Source organism: Pezoporus wallicus, unplaced genomic scaffold (assembly GCF_028554395.1).
Source record: "Pezoporus wallicus isolate ANWC-B61680 ecotype Strahan unplaced genomic scaffold, APGP_CSIRO_Pwel_v1 contig_6401, whole genome shotgun sequence".
Classification (NCBI taxonomy): domain Eukaryota; kingdom Metazoa; phylum Chordata; class Aves; order Psittaciformes; family Psittacidae; genus Pezoporus; species Pezoporus wallicus.
In genome coordinates, this window is record NW_026638608.1 from 2,355,693 (window position 1) to 2,371,067 (window position 15,375).

Genomic DNA, 15,375 nt, shown 5'->3' on the forward strand with positions numbered 1-15,375 from the left:
GTCCACCTGGAGGCGGAGATCATCGCGTTAAGGGATGAGAGTCTTGCAGTTAAGAGTTCTGTTTGAAACTGTGAACTTGGGCTGCGTTTGGTGCAGGCACAGCTGCTGTGTGTGAGTTAAGTAAGGCCTTTCTGAGCCACACACGCACACTTCTGGATTAAAACCTCTAGGAATCCAGGCTGCCCCGCACTGCCAGGCCTCCATGACACAGCCCCGGGCACTTCATATGGGCTTCCTCACTTGCAGGGTGGGCTCTTATGGTGACTGTCCTTGTAGCTGTGCGACTTCACGCTTAGGTGCACAGGCACCTTGCTCAAGAAACCAAACACGTTTGCAGGCGACGCCGTCTGCCCCTGCACCTGCCGAGCAGCGGGGCTGGCGCTGCCTGAAGGCGCCGGGGCTCCCTCACGGCTTTGGTGCTATGCCTGAAGGCCTCATGCGAACGCCTGCGGGAGCGGAGCAGGACACGGCGCTGTGTGCCCGAGGGCGGAGGGGAAGCAGGGCACGGGCCGCGGTGCGGCGGAGGGAGAAAGAAAGAGAGAGTGCGGCGGCTTCGGCACGGCCCTTCCCTCACAGCTCCATCATGGCCGCCCGTTTTGAGGGCGCCCGCTAATCTCTTGCTAGGCTGAGGAGGGAATTCCCTTCCCCTGTGACAGGCTGTCCAAGGCATCGATGGGAAGGGCTGGCTGCTCCTCAGCCCTAGGAACCATTGTTTCCAGTGTGGCAACTACTACGTTTTGATACTCTTTTATTATCTTAATTATTCCTCATGGCTCTTTCTGTGCTTCAACGTGAAGTCTCAGTTCTGCAGTTTGTCAGGGATATTTATTTTTAATAAATCCTTCTAGGGCAGTAGCTTTGTGTATTTCTAGTTCTAGTATAGCATACAAATACCTAAACCAGTTATGGGTAAGGGGCAGTTATATAGATTTTTGGCAATTCACCCGTGCAGCAGTTTCAGAAACTTCTGCAGGGATAGTCTGTGAACTCAGCCTAGATGCATAAGATTTGGGACTGGGAAGATTCCTTCCTTCAGTCTGGTTCAGTGTTGCTAACGCTCCAACATCTTAGAGCTTAATTTCCATAAACTGGAGGAGATGGCATCCACCCTCTTCTTATAATAGAGGTGTGGTCCATAAAGCGGCAGGTCCCAGCATGCAGTGAGGCACGGCTCTGGGGTGAAAGTGTAACGTTGCATGATCTTGGCAGTTGTCACCCCCAGAAGATTTAGCTGTACGTAAAAATACTTTATTCTATGCTAAACTCTGTCTGCATGAAGGAATCTAAAAAGGGAGAAGGGACCACAGCTTAAAACTATGCGCTTTTGGGAGCCTATGGATTGTTAAAGCCAAATGCTGCATTCTGAGTAGAGCAGTAACTGCTGCTTGCTGATGAGTTTCAAAACTGTTCAGGCAAGATAAACAGGATGGTGAAAACTCTGAGGAGGACTTCTCATCTTAAACAATTAAATGACATTTCTTAGCTGAGTTTTCTTGAGCAAAGTCCCTACAGCATTTCCAGTGAGAGGAAAGAAGTGAGGACTGTCGGCTTGCCTGTGGTTCTCTGTTGTTGTAATTAAATCTCACCATGATGTTTGAGTATTGATTTTTCTTTTTTGGTTTTGCATTTGCTAACCCCAACAGGAAGGCTTTGTCCCTGCTTCCACAAAGCAGTTTACTTGCTTTGTTTATTGATGTTTATTCTCTGCAATAGGAAGTGGACTGATACTGGATAAGAAGATTCTGTCTCATCTGCTTTCCCTTGTATGTAAATATGTCAGGAGGGTAGTAGGTTTGTGTGCTTTTAGAACAGGTCATCTTGAAAAGCTGCTGGTGATCTAGGTTGTGCCAAATCATAGATTTAAAAATAAATACAGATGATCTGTGCTTTCAGTGTGCTGCTTTAATTCACTCTGCCATTCAGTAAGATAGAGGTTTTAGAAACTGGTGTGGCACAGAAATTTGCTCTTAATTTTGATTGTGCAAAGTCAATAGGCCTTTTGTTTTGTTTCAGCCTGCTGTCTTCAACAAGTAAAGAGGCCCTGCTAGCCTTCTCTTTTCAGATCTTCAAATAACTCTGTGTAGGAGGTGGAGGGTCACGAAGAGTGTGGTTTCTCTGCGCGTGAACAGTGTGGATCAGAGGCAGTGTTTGTTTAGTGAGATCCTTGTCATTGGGAGCATGTAGAACTTCCTGGGTTGAGGAGGTTTCTTTTCTCCAGATGCCTGAGTGCTGAGAGCAGGGTAGACCAGAGAGCATCTGCAGCAATGGACACTGACAAAGCAGTGGTCATGTGCAGCCCATGCAGCTCTGCAGTGTAGCCGGAGGCTGGTTGACGTTTTAAGAAGGTGGTGTGGTCTGACAGGTCTGTGGGTTCCAGCATCTATGTTTTTACTAAGCTGGAGGCCAGTCCTGTTATCCTGCTCGATCAAGAAACATAGTACTAGCTGAAACCTTTTTTCATTTAAATTATTTTGCCTTAGCTGGCTGTGTTTTGCAGAGGTTTAGCTCTTGCTAAATAGCCAGTGCTTCATTAAAGTTCAGGAACAGCTCTGCTGCTGTTTTTCAGCTAGAGGTATTAAGTGTGTGCAGGCTATAACTTGGTATTTTTTAGTAGATACTAAAATACTCAATGAGAAATGGGCATGGCCTCCCCAGATGTCTGGTTGTTTGAACTCTTTGCAAATGAGACCTGTCTTACTGGAATCATGCAGATGTTTTGAGTTGTTTGTTTTTTCTTTCCTGGTAGCTATCTTCAGATGCCAGCAGCTGGGAACTAGACTTTGCATGGGTCTTCTGTTAAGAAAAGCTTGCAGGCTGTATGTCATCAAAATAATTAAACAGCTTTTACCTGAAAAGATTTAATAGATAATCACTCTGGTGAAGTTGAATTTTGTTTTCATGCCATAGCAGCCTTCTTTTTTTGGAGGAGGGAGGGAAAGGAGAGGAAGGGGCATTAACAGTAGAGATGTTACACAGAGATAACAACTTTGAGACATTCTGATACCCAGATTCCTCTTGGTTGGGTGGGCAGGAATGAGTTCTTCATGCTTCTTCTCTGAAGCACTGTGAAAAATGCTTCCCTGCAACAGGGTGTGATTGGGGTGCAAACAGTCATTTCAGGAAAACCTGGATGAAGTGCTACTCAAAGCACTTAGAGAACTATTTCACTTTTTCAAAAGGTACTACTTCAGAAAGGTATTTGTCCTTCCCATTAGATGTGGAACAAGCCTGTGTTGGATGGCAATGCAGAACAATGGTTCTCAACTCCTCTGTTTGGTTTAGGCTTCTGTTAAACTGTGGCCGTGATAACATAAGCTTTCTAGTATGAAACTCTAGTCTGGTTGTCAAAAGTAGTCCAAATTCCACTGCTGTTCAGCACAGCATGATGAATGGGAGGTAGGCAGTGATGTTAAGCATGATGTGAAATTCAGTAGAGTAGTTTAGAGCTATGTTCTGAGTGCTTGTTAATTAGCAGGGCATACTTGGGTTTGGATCTTCCTTAGCAAACTCAAGCCTGATGATTGTAAACTTGCTTTCAGTTATCATTCTTTTACAACCTCTTAGAAGTGACCACAATTCAAAAGCTACTGTTTGAGTTTGCTGAGGGGTGGAGGAAAGTAGGGACACAGCTCTGTCAGTACTACTACAAGAAGCATACCAAGCCTTGGAGTGACTGCAGTGTGCTTGATCAAACCCTTCAGGGGGAGTACTGAGATGAATAGTCAAGGTGGATGGTACTAGATTCTCTGCTGAGAAAATAGCCTATTTAGAGTTAAAGTGCAATGGATGGGTAAAATACTGTTGTGCTTTCTGACGCCCAAGATGGCTGTATTCAAAGATCTTGCTGTCTTTGTTTGTTGTAGGTGTGGGCAAGAGCAGTTTGCTGTTGCGTTTTGCAGATAATACATTCTCAGGTGAGTGTTTTGTTTACTTCAGTTAAGTGAGATGGTCAAGGTCTGCTCCAGTGCTGCTGGCCGGCAACAAGTTGTTCTGCATTTACTCACTGGTAGCTAGACTAGGAATACATGATGTTTCTAACTTCGTTTCAGTGGTGTAAGCCTATACAAGCCATCCTGTCTGATCTTCTGATCTTCACTTGCAACTGCAAGTCCTATGGGATTTAAATACTGATAACGGTTCCAGAAATAGCTTAGTTTTTCTAACTTATGCTGTATTCTGTGCAGACTTCCTATTGGACACTGGGGATTTAGATTGATTGAATATTGTGGCTAAACAACTTATATTTGTGACATAACTAACTGGGAGGAAACCCTATTCAAAATCGGTGATTGTAGAAGCATTTAAAGAAAAATTTGTCTCAGTTTTCACAAGTAAAATACTTCCATGGTTGCTGTTCATTTCTGGAGATACTTGGGTGCTTACTCTTGACCACCAATGCAATAGAAGAATCATTTTATTTTTTTAACAGAGTTTTTAACTTTAAGCATGACTTGGGAGAAGTTGCAGCTATTAACTGCAGATAAAAATACACAGATCAGCATGACCTGATAGAGCATTTTCAATGATAAGCAGATAAGGGGGAACCCTGTTCTGCTGTCTAGTGTGAGCACTACTGCCAAATAATGTTCAGAAGTGTGCTTTGGGACATCGAAAATAAACAAGAGTTAGGCTCTCACTTAGTCATGCTTTTCCTTCAGGCAGCTACATAACCACAATTGGAGTGGATTTTAAAATCCGCACAGTTGAGATCAATGGAGAGAAGGTGAAGCTACAGATCTGGGACACAGCTGGACAAGAGCGCTTCCGGACTATCACATCAACGTGAGTATAACTGCGCTTTGTGATATGTAGCTTTATGCATGGATCCTGCAGTTTAGAGCTACAGTTTAGATATTTAATGTTGCAGTTGATTAGTTAGTGACAGCTTTGTGGTATGTACAGTGGAACTTCTCTCAGCTGTTTTAGAACCAGTAGTGGTGGTGATGGTGTGTCTAGGTTTGAAACTGGGATTTCAGATTTCCTCATTCTTCTGTGCATTTCCATGATGGCTTTGTCTTATTCCTCTGCTGTTACTTTCAAAATGGTAGAACTGGAGTTATTTCACTGTTCTGTATATAGTAGAAAATTTGTTTCTGAAGCCTGTCCAAGAAGGTCATCCTCTGATTGAACATATTGCACAAGTACAGAGTGCAAACCCTCTGTCAGTGTTGTATAACTAATGAATAGCTTTGAGGTTGAAGACTAGGATTTCCAATATTTAGTTTTCTCTTAGGACAGATGAATAGTCTTTTAGGACTCTTTGTGTGGACTTCTGTTGAAGTAGATGCCCACATGAAGTTAACCTTTTCCTTGGTTCGAGTTCAGTTTCATTCGCATTGTCCTTTTGAACAGCATGTGCACAGCTTTTCCTGTTCCTGGAGAAACCACACCCAGAGCTGCAGCCCTGGGAACTGAGAATAAAGCATGTTTGTAAACTGATTGCATTAAAGGTGGGACTGCTCACCGTGGCACTAGGGAAAGAGGAAGAAATGCGCTTGGAAATGGAACTTTTGTTTCCTTTATTAACAAAAATAATAATTCTTGAAAGACCTGGGTGTTTCACTTGGTCTTTCATGACTGACTTTTCTTTTGGCTCTTATTTGAGAGGAGGATTGTTTTCAGCTGATGCTTTGGTTAATTTAGGCATAAAAATCATGAGATTGGCTGCATCTGTGTTTCATCTGACCAGCTAGAACCGGCAAAATTGAACCTGGTGTGTGCACCGCCCCTTTCCTCTGCTCTTTTATACGGATATTACTGGATTGCTTCCATTGTTTCTTAAGTGTTTGGCTTGAAAAACCTTGGTTGCCTCTTGTAGGGTTCCTGTGTGTGACATCACTTCTTGTTTCGGTGCTGCAGGCAGTGTGGGGCAGGAAGTGGTGAGGGGGAGGCAGCAGTGCAGTGCTGTGGCCCCCATCAGCTGTGTGCATGGGCTAGTCACAGAGTGCCCCAATTACTGCTGAGTCAGCACATGGCCTTCCTGTTTTCAGATTCCCTGACGCTACTCGGAGCTGCGTTAATGAGCGTTGGTTTGTGGGGCTGATGCCAGCTGGTTTAGAAAGCCATGGTATCCAGCACTGAACAGGGAATACCCGGAAAGGAGGTGAATGGGAATAGCTGCAGATTAGAATTTGTGTATGGTTTTGTTTAATTCTTTGATTAACATTTGAAATAGGCGAGCTGAACTGGTTTGAGGGTGTTTGTGCCATGGCCCATTTGAACTCTGCTACTACTTTCTTTTGCATAGCTTTTTAACAAATGGAGGGGTATTTTACTCTTGGGGAAGTGGAGGCCCCAATTTTCCTGCTGTAACTCTGGTGAAGTGGTTACAGAATCTTCTGTGGTCAGGAAAGAAAGATTTGAACTTTGTTCAGCTTTAAGCAAAGAAGTTCCTGTGTCGGAGTGCATTTGAAGCACTGAGGAAAATACTTTGGGAATGCTGGTTGTGCTGTTTTGAGGGCTCCTCTTGCTGCTACCTCAGCTAGCTGTGACTGTCTAGCATTCACTGATACTTTTCAGGAGGTGCTCTGGACCCAAACATATCAACCAGGAGATAAAAACAATCTGAATTTTAGAAATGACTCTACCTTTTCTTCATTGGCAAAGTAACACTGTAACTGATTTGCTTATCCCAAACTGAGTGACAAATCAAGTTACTGTGCTAGTACTTACAAAAGGGCTTGGCTACCAAATCATGGGTGGAGTATGAGTGTGCTGTCAACAGTGTGGTATTCTTTGTCTAGTCCTTGACTAGATTGAGGTTTAGGTTGAGGTAAAGGATATAAAAAGGTGTTCCTACAGTATTACTGTAGGCCAGGAAGTGCCTTTACAGTTAAAGGTAGATTTCAGATTGATGTTGAGCCAAGCCTGGCAAGCAAACCTGAAATTAGAGCCCATCTGGTAATAATAGTAATAGGTTGGAAGTACTGCTGTATAGACCTAGAACTGCAAAATGGGAGAGGTGGTAGGAGTTAATAGTGGAAAATTGGGAAACGTTCAGGTTGTTCTGTTTTGCTTTTACTTGTCTGCAGCTGCAGAAGCTGAAAACCTTAATAAAACAGAAATCAGGTTGATCTGAAGTATTCTATACAAGTTCAAGAAAACTGAACTAGATCAGAATTTTGGATTGGGAAATGTAAAAGCAGCTGGTTTTTACTGTCTTTTAGATGTGGAAATACGGGGATAGCTGGTGCCTAGTGGGAAGAGAGGCCAAGTTGCGTGACTTTGGTTGTCATGAAATGTCAACCAAACTCTGAATTTCATGTAAATTCACTAGAGATGTGCCATGGCAGGGTTCTGCTGTATTAGCAGGAACACTTCAGATGCATGAGCAACCAGTTCCTGTACTTGATTTGCTCTTGTAGGACTGCTTTGTCCTGATTCAGGACTGTGGTTTTATGATACAGGGGTTATGTAATAGCTGTCAGATGCTGGCACAGGCTGAATAGTGATAACAGAGGGGCCTTCTGCCATGTGTTTGTATGCAATGGCATGTCCAAGAGAAGGATAAACTTTTTGCAGTGATAGAATTGCTGTGTCTTTTGCAGCAGGTATGAGGGTCCAAAAGCATAAACAACTGGCCTGTGACAATAGATGTGCTTCCAGAAACCTGGAAGAAAGAGGATGAGTATGAAAGCATATTAGAAGTCTGTAGGATCGGTTAGAATTCTAGATGAATGAAACCCAAAGAACCATTTATACCACAAACCAGTTAAATACTGGCGAAGATGCTGGATTAAAGGAGTGACTTATCTTTCACATTGGCCAGTTATTTTTATTTTTCCATAAAAGAAATGCATGGGCCCTACTGAACTGATGCAGTCAGTAATGCTCTGGCTCAATAATGCTCTGACTTACCTACTGTTGTGCTTCATGAAACTGGTTATTATAACTCCAGATGCTAATCTGGGGAAGTATTTACTAGAGGATACCTGAGAACTTTCTTATTGGTATCTCATAGTAGGAAGTACCACAGTGAGTGGCAGAATGTTCCCTTCTGCTTGCAGAGGTAGTCTGCAGAGATGTGAAGAACACAGATGGCTGAAGGACACCAAGAGTTTGGTTAGCTGGTTCTGGAGATTTTTTGTATCGAGTCTGCAGTATTAGTGGGTAATGTCTCAAAGGCAGTAAGCTTATATCATTAAGCTTCTTTACATATAACTCTATAGGTAGAACAAACAACTCGGGTATTTACTTCAATTTACATGTTAGCATTCTTAAGCCTTTTCCACACCAAAGCTAAATGTAAACCCTTTAGATCTAGGTAATTTTTCAAACCAAATGGAGGATAGTTGCCTATTACCAAGCATCCAAGGGCATATACAGGTCAGGCTTGGTTGTCTTCCACCTCAGTGGGATACTGTCATGTTCACTCTAAGCAAGCTTTTGAAGGGGTTTTTCTGAGGGGGGGGGAATGGGTTGGGAGGTTGGGACCGAGAGCTTAATTTCTCTTTTGCTTTCATTTTTGTGGTCTCCATCTTCCCTAAAATGAAGATAAGGCATGCTTTCCCTAGTGTCAAAGCCTCAACTACCTCTTGGTTGCCAAAAGCACAAAATTTACACCTACTCCTCCCTGAATGCCAAAAGCCCCATCTGTTCTCTACTCGCCAAAGCCTACAACTTGTTATAAAAGCAATTCTGCACTGCATCATTCTGAAATTGGAAGTAGGGGGTAGGATAGATAAGACTTTGTTTTCTAATACTGTCCTGCACTTGAGGTTGGAGAATCTTTGGTGTACTTGTTAAGCCTAAAATGTTTTCTAGGACACAAGGCTGTATCTAACAAGTGATTGAAAATAGCATGAGTAGCTTCTTAAGAAAAATGTGTATTTTGGGGCTTAAGAGTCAAAGAATAAAAAGTAGTCATGGTCTTATCTCTTTTGCTGCTAAAAGGTAATGTCAGCCAATGGAGAAAATGACATTTTAGTATAGATGAAGGGTTGGCAACCTTTCTAGACCGATGTGCCAGACAATTTTCCTTTCCAAAAATAGAAGCAGTGTTTGCTGATAGGAACTCAGCAGGAGTCAGGGGTTGCTGTCTTGCACAAAGGAGGATATTTCTCCTGAGGTGGTTGGCACTATTAGTGCTTTGTGGCAGGAGCTCCCAGCTCCTGCAGAGTTTTGAATGCCATAGTGGTCCGTGCTGCATGGTCCAGCCCACAGTCCTCATCCCTAGAAGCAAGCAACGACTGTGCTGACGACATGTCAGGAGTGGGATCTGTATGTACACGGTGAATGTTATTCTACTCCCCGACATCATATGCTTTGCTTAGAAGAAAATCTAGGTGCGTGGGCAAGGTAGGAGCAGCAGGATGCTCCGTTGGGTCCTCTGGTTTGGATGACTGGGATACCAGGCATGGTTTTATGGTGCGCACAGCAGAACGAAGCAGCTCTGCGTAGGTGTAGCTGTACCACTGCCTTTCTCTAAAGGCTGAGTGTTGTCTTTGCAAATGTAATGCTCAGTGTTAGGGAGGAAGTAGCAGGTCAGCCTGAGGGTTGGTGAATTGAAAGACTATTAGGTGATATGGGAGAGTTTGAAGGTAATTGGTTTGCTGTTCAGATGTAGAAAAATCAAGTGTGTTGGTAGGGTTGGAGAGCTTTCCCTTTCTGGTACTATTGCACAGAGCAGTATTTCATCCAAAATGGTGTGCAGTGAGTGTTAGTGGCAGGAGAAAATGGGTTATTTTGGCACCGTGTGGATTCAGGCTATGGAATATTTTTTGCTTTAAGTGATCTAAGTTACGAAATAAAGTTGAGCTTTTAACAAAGCACAAATCCAGTGCTGTAACAAGTTTTAAAGCTCTTAAAGGACCTGATTGTGAATGAACTAGTGGAAGGTGTCCCTGCCTGTGGCAGGGGTTAGAATTAGATGATCTTAAGGTCCTTTCCAATCCAAACCAGTCTGTGATTCTATGACAAGGATATCTCTGATGGGCTGGGAATAAGTAATTCTTATCTGAGTTCGTTCCTGCCAAGGGAAGTGAATGTACAGCATAAATTACTGGTAGAACATGCATGGAAGAATTATTTGGCTGTCATCTGAAAGTGCCCAGATGAGCAGTAGGAGCAGGCTCTCCTATTTCCATAGAGTATGTATAATATGATAGAGGAGTATTTGATACCCAGTGATTGTCACTGCAAAGTGATGATGTGAGAAGAAAGGGGTGAGAGAGATGAGTGCACTGTGCGTGGTTTATGTCTCTCTGTGGAAGTTTGTCTTGATGGTTGATACAGACAAGTGGCTTCTGCTAGAGAAGGGATGATGACGGGAGGGTGAGGAAGAGAGAGGGACTGGCTCAAGCGTGTTGGTAGCAGAAGCAAGCTGAAGACTTGAGATCTGAAAGGCAGTATGTTTGGATTAGATTAGAAGGCTTTGAAGCTCAAAGGTGTCCTTGCTGAGTTGGAATAATTTATCAAAGAGGACCAGAGTAGTCACAGTGGACATCTCCAAAGTGCAGGGGAAGGAAGAGTGCTGCAAGAGGAGCTTGTGGGAAGAGATCAAGATCTAGAAAGGCTGTCAAAATTTAAAGGAAAACCCTTGATTTTGGTATGCTGAGTTCTGGAACTTGTTTTCTTAAAAATCTTAATGATTTGAGGGCATGAAAAGGAAAGAATAAAGCTATGCTAAATATAAAAACTAGGTGCTGGTGAAGACCTCACTGTCAATGGTTTAAATTACTTTTTTATTTTGGTCAAAGCTGCCTAATTTGCAATGGGGAGAATACCTGTGAATGTGGCTGGAAACTGAGAAGGTGGAATTTGCTGGTTTTATATAGCATTCTTGTGGTGCAGATCCTGTCTGCTTTTAGTTGGTTCATGCAGGTGATAATGTTGGAACTTAAATTCAGGTTATTTTTCTTGTGTGTCAGAACTGTTCATCATCATTTAAACGTGCTGGTTGCCCAAGACTAATGGGAATAAACCAAAATGAAGCTTATTTTTAATGGCTAAAGGTAGCAGAGCGCATTGGATGCACATATGGAGTTGATCTGTTGAGTAGGAAGGTGCGATCAGAGCACAGTCGCTCAATATGAGAGAATTTTTTTGTGAGCTCAGGAGAACTGTGACTGAGGGTTGGGTATATTTGGAGATCTGCTGAAACCTTAGTCTGTAAATGATCTTTCACAGACAACAGAATGACTGCAAAACCTTGATGTGGCCTGTACAATGTGAAGGTTCACATCGCAGCCAGTTCCAAGGATGTACTGGGGGCACCCCACTACCTTTTCCTCATGTAGCTGAAAGACAGTATTAATCTTTGAAGGTCTTGACAAGCTGAACAAGGAAGTAAACAGCAAACTGTGGACTTCAGAACCTACTTGTATAGACTACATGATCAGAGAACTCTGTAGTTTAGAGGAATAGTGTATTGTAAAAGAATTAAATGACTCCCAGTGGAAAGAAGATGGGAGCCCTAGATTGCAGTAACTTGGGGATTTGTTGTGAATCTTGTAGAAGCTAAATGAAAGAGAAAGAGCTGAGGTGATACATAGCTTGAGTTAACTTTTGTTGTCTTCTTGGGCTCCACAGGTATTACAGAGGAACACATGGGGTCATTGTTGTCTATGATGTAACAAGTGCAGAATCTTTCGTGAATGTAAAACGGTGGTTGCATGAAATCAATCAGAACTGTGATGATGTCTGCCGGATACTAGGTGAGCTTCTAACCAGAGTTACAGTATCTTCTGTAGTGGGCTGATCTGCTGAAGTACCAAACTGACTTTTTTCCTTTTCCTTTCTTTTTTTAGTGGGGAATAAGAATGATGATCCAGAGCGAAAAGTGGTAGAAACAGAAGATGCCTATAAATTTGCTGGGCAGATGGAGATCCAATTGTTTGAGACCAGCGCCAAAGAAAATATTAATGTGGAAGAGGTAATATAATGTGTAGAAGAATATAGATAAGACTACATGGGGATATTGGTTTGGAGAAAAGTAAGAATTACATTCTTCCTTTTGAGGAAGAAAGAAAATGCTTTGTACAAGTTGCAAGTGAGTAGGTAACATGAAAAAGAGACTTCCAGCTGTGTTTGGAAGAGTCTGGGGAGTGAAATGAGGGAGCCCGCATTGCATTTTCACTAGCTTTACAATGCTAACATATTAGATGTGGACTCAAGAAAGACTTGCCACTAGGGAGAATGCTGCTAGGAAGTGGGACTGCCCAGTCTTCACTTCTGGCCTCAGTTGCCAAATTGACCTGTTTTTATTTACTCATTTAGGAAAGGAGATAGTGGTGTTTCTGATTTAGCTTGGGAGCGGGTACTGGAATTCCACTTGGCCCATAGTTCTTGGGCTTGCCTGAGTTCCTGGCTGATCTGAACTTGCTTGTTTTCTCTTGCAGATGTTTAACTGCATTACAGAGCTAGTCCTGCGGGCAAAGAAAGAAAACCTAGCAAAGCAGCAGCAGCAGCAACAGAATGATGTGGTGAAGCTAACGAAGAACAGTAAAAGGAAGAAGCGGTGCTGCTAATGCCCTTTCCCTGCTGCAGAGACTGCTCTCAGACAGATCAGCCCCTCCAGCTAGACTCGGGCAATTCCACTGGGGCAGGCTTTGGGAGGACTTTCTCAGTTTTGTGCCGTTATTTAAAGATTATTTTTCTCCATGTTTTCTATCAAGAGGCGCTGGCACCTTACCACTGCAGTGCCAAGAAGGTATCGGATGGAATCTTGCCCCCCTCTCCTCCCCTGCTCATTCCGGTGCGCCTTGTAGACAAGAAGGACGTTGCCTACCAAGTGGACTAATTAACCCAAGAGTTTGTATATAATGTATATTGCTTTAACCAGCCTCGCCTCCCTGTTGTCGCTTTGGCTTCCGCCTTCTTAATGTCAACCAATCATGGACTGCAGAGTGCATCTTTTTAGAGAAATAGTACAAAGTTCTTAATTCGAGTTGGCCCCGGGCTGGCAGCAACTGCTTCCTGGGCCCTCTGGCTTTCCTTTTTGTTGGGCTCCAGGGTGGCGACTGGTGCCCCTGGGGCCTGTGGCTTCACCTGGAGCTCCAGGCTTTTACCGGAGCTCAGGCTTTCTTTTTCTAGGTACCAGGGTTGCAGGTGTTGCTGCTGGAGCCTGGGGTTTCACTTCACCAGCCCCTGGGCTGGCAGCTGGTGCTGCTGCTGGGGCCTTGAATTTCAGTTTGCCATGATCCAGGTTTGTGGCTGGGTCCTTGGGTTTCACCTTCTTGTGCTGCAGCCCAGCTGTACCTGTGCTCTCCTTTAGTTTATATCAAGATACTGAAAACCAAACTGACCTGCAGGAGTGGGAGTTATTTGGATAAAACTTTTTTTGTTTTGTTTTTTATTTTTAAAGTAAAGTTTAACTCTTTTGACCTCTGCTTCTGGTTTGCCAGGGTGTAAGTGAGGGTCCATTTCTTTTGAGAACAACAAAAACCATGTGATTCTGCCAAAAACCCCCAAACTTCTCTTCATTGCCCTGTCCACAGATAGGCAATTTGGACTGGAATGTGAATTTTGGTGGCAAAGCTTTTGTTTTTTAGAGAGAAGAGGCATGAAAATAAATCCAGCTGTTCTGGATTTATTTCTGAACATGAAAGCTGCTGCAGGATCATTCCCAGGATTCTTCTGTCAGAAAGGAGGACTGCTGTTTAAATGTAAGGAAATAGAAAGCTTGCTTGCTTGGGTTATGTGGTGGTGGAGGATCACCCTTGGAAACAAACTGGTCTCCCTATGCTCAGCAGCGTTTTCCTGTCCCTTGTTGGCCTTTCTATGAAAACAAGGGCTCAGTTCATCAGCCTGAGTAGATGTAGTTCAAGGTGGAGAGTGTGTGTGCGTGTAACTAAAATATCAAATGTTGGGCTCGAAGTACATGCTCAGCACCTGAATAATTGCCTAAATAATAATAAAAGGTTGGTTTTTTTTTTCTGAAAATTACTAAAAGACATGGAAGGTATGACTTCCTTTAAGGCCTTTGAAGGTGGACGTGCTCAGTTTCTCAGTAAGTGGCCCTATGGAATCGCTGGCCTTGGTTTGGTAGGATGTGATTCAGTGGTGTCCATGAGTTTTGAATCAGCCCACTTCTCTCCCTTCCTCCCCCTTCCCCAGGAGAGGCTAAATTTTAAGTCACTTACTTTGCCTGCATTGTTTTAGATTTTATGGGTTGTGGCAAGAGCCCTGATCATACAATCACATCACAATCAATCACTTTAAAGACTTTTTAAAAATGCAAACAATGAATGTGTTACACGTGGGGGTTTTAATCAGTTCAGGTGCTGGGAATATGTATCCAGCTGCCTTCACCCATCTCTTTTCTTCACATATCTTTTGTTGGTAACCCAAGAATAAGAACGAGCTAGGATGTATTGCTTGTGTGAGCTCTAATAATGGTAAGACTTGGGCAGCTGTGGAAGGTGGTGGCTGCAGTTACACCAGTCCATCCTGTCTGCTCTCTGGCGTCAGATGTGGCGTGTGCCCAAGGGAGGAGCTGGGTCAGTCCTCAAGGCCTTCCTGTTGAGATGAAGCTGTCCTGTGATGGTTACCCCTTTCAGATTAAAGGGCCCAGCTGTATTACTTTGGGACTCGTGGTAGTGTGTGTGCAGATCTAGGAGGGAGTAACTTCATATAGGCAGAAATAAAGAAAATGTCTGAATTTACTGGAAATGATGCAATAAAATGAGGAAATGGTGCACCCAAGCCTGGAGTGTTCTTTTATATGGAAAGATTGGTCCTCTTTTGAGTCCAGGTCTGTGTGGTCACAATTTGAACTTTGCCAATCCAGGTGTCCAACTTCCTGGCTTAAAGTGGGATTTATTTGGTTTTCATCTTCCCTCGAGGTGGCTGTAGAGAAGCAGTTACCTCTGCTCTCCACTGAGGATTCACTTGGAAGGTGTGGGGACTGTGTCTCTAGTGGTGCCGATGTGAAGTTTCCTAACTGTTGAGCAGTGGAATGTCTAACTGGTTTGCTAGGATTATTTCTGTAATGAAAGTTTCTAATTATGCTTTTTAAATAATTTTAAAAAACTAAAAATAAAGGTTACAAGCTGCCAAATCTTTTTTGAGGCTCTGTTTCCTCTGCTGTCCAGCATCTGGAGGTGCAGGGTGGTAAGCCAGGGGTGACCTGTTTGGCTTGTGTGTAGAGGGATTTTACCTGGGAGGGTGGCTTTGGCAGATCCACAATTCATGCTTTCAGACGTTTAGTTGCTGTTCTGGTTTGAGATGTGAATGAAACGGTAAGCTGGAACTGGTAACCTTATTTTTGCGTGAGATGCTCATGATTTTGCTATAATTTTTTGTCTTTCTGTTCAAGATGTGTTGAGTGAACTTTGAAAGCTTCTGCAAGGCAGCAGGGGTCTGACCCCAGGTTTATTTGGTGGAGTCTGTCCTTGTTTCCCAGGGAATTAACGTGTTTCTGCGTAGGAACCCTGG

The 15,375-nt window shown here is 43.3% G+C and overlaps 1 protein-coding gene across 1 annotated transcript; it reads left to right on the forward strand.

Annotated features, from left to right (window-relative positions):
• The first annotated feature begins 3,382 nt into the window (after positions 1 to 3,382).
• Positions 3,383 to 15,003, forward strand: RAB35 (RAB35, member RAS oncogene family). Its single transcript, XM_057411273.1, has 6 exons — positions 3,383 to 3,396; positions 3,823 to 3,914; positions 4,659 to 4,782; positions 11,530 to 11,654; positions 11,748 to 11,872; positions 12,339 to 15,003. Exons 1-6 carry the CDS (start codon positions 3,383 to 3,385, stop codon positions 12,465 to 12,467), a joined length of 609 nt encoding a protein of 202 aa, XP_057267256.1. The 3' UTR covers positions 12,468 to 15,003.
• Positions 15,004 to 15,375: the final 372 nt, after the last annotated feature.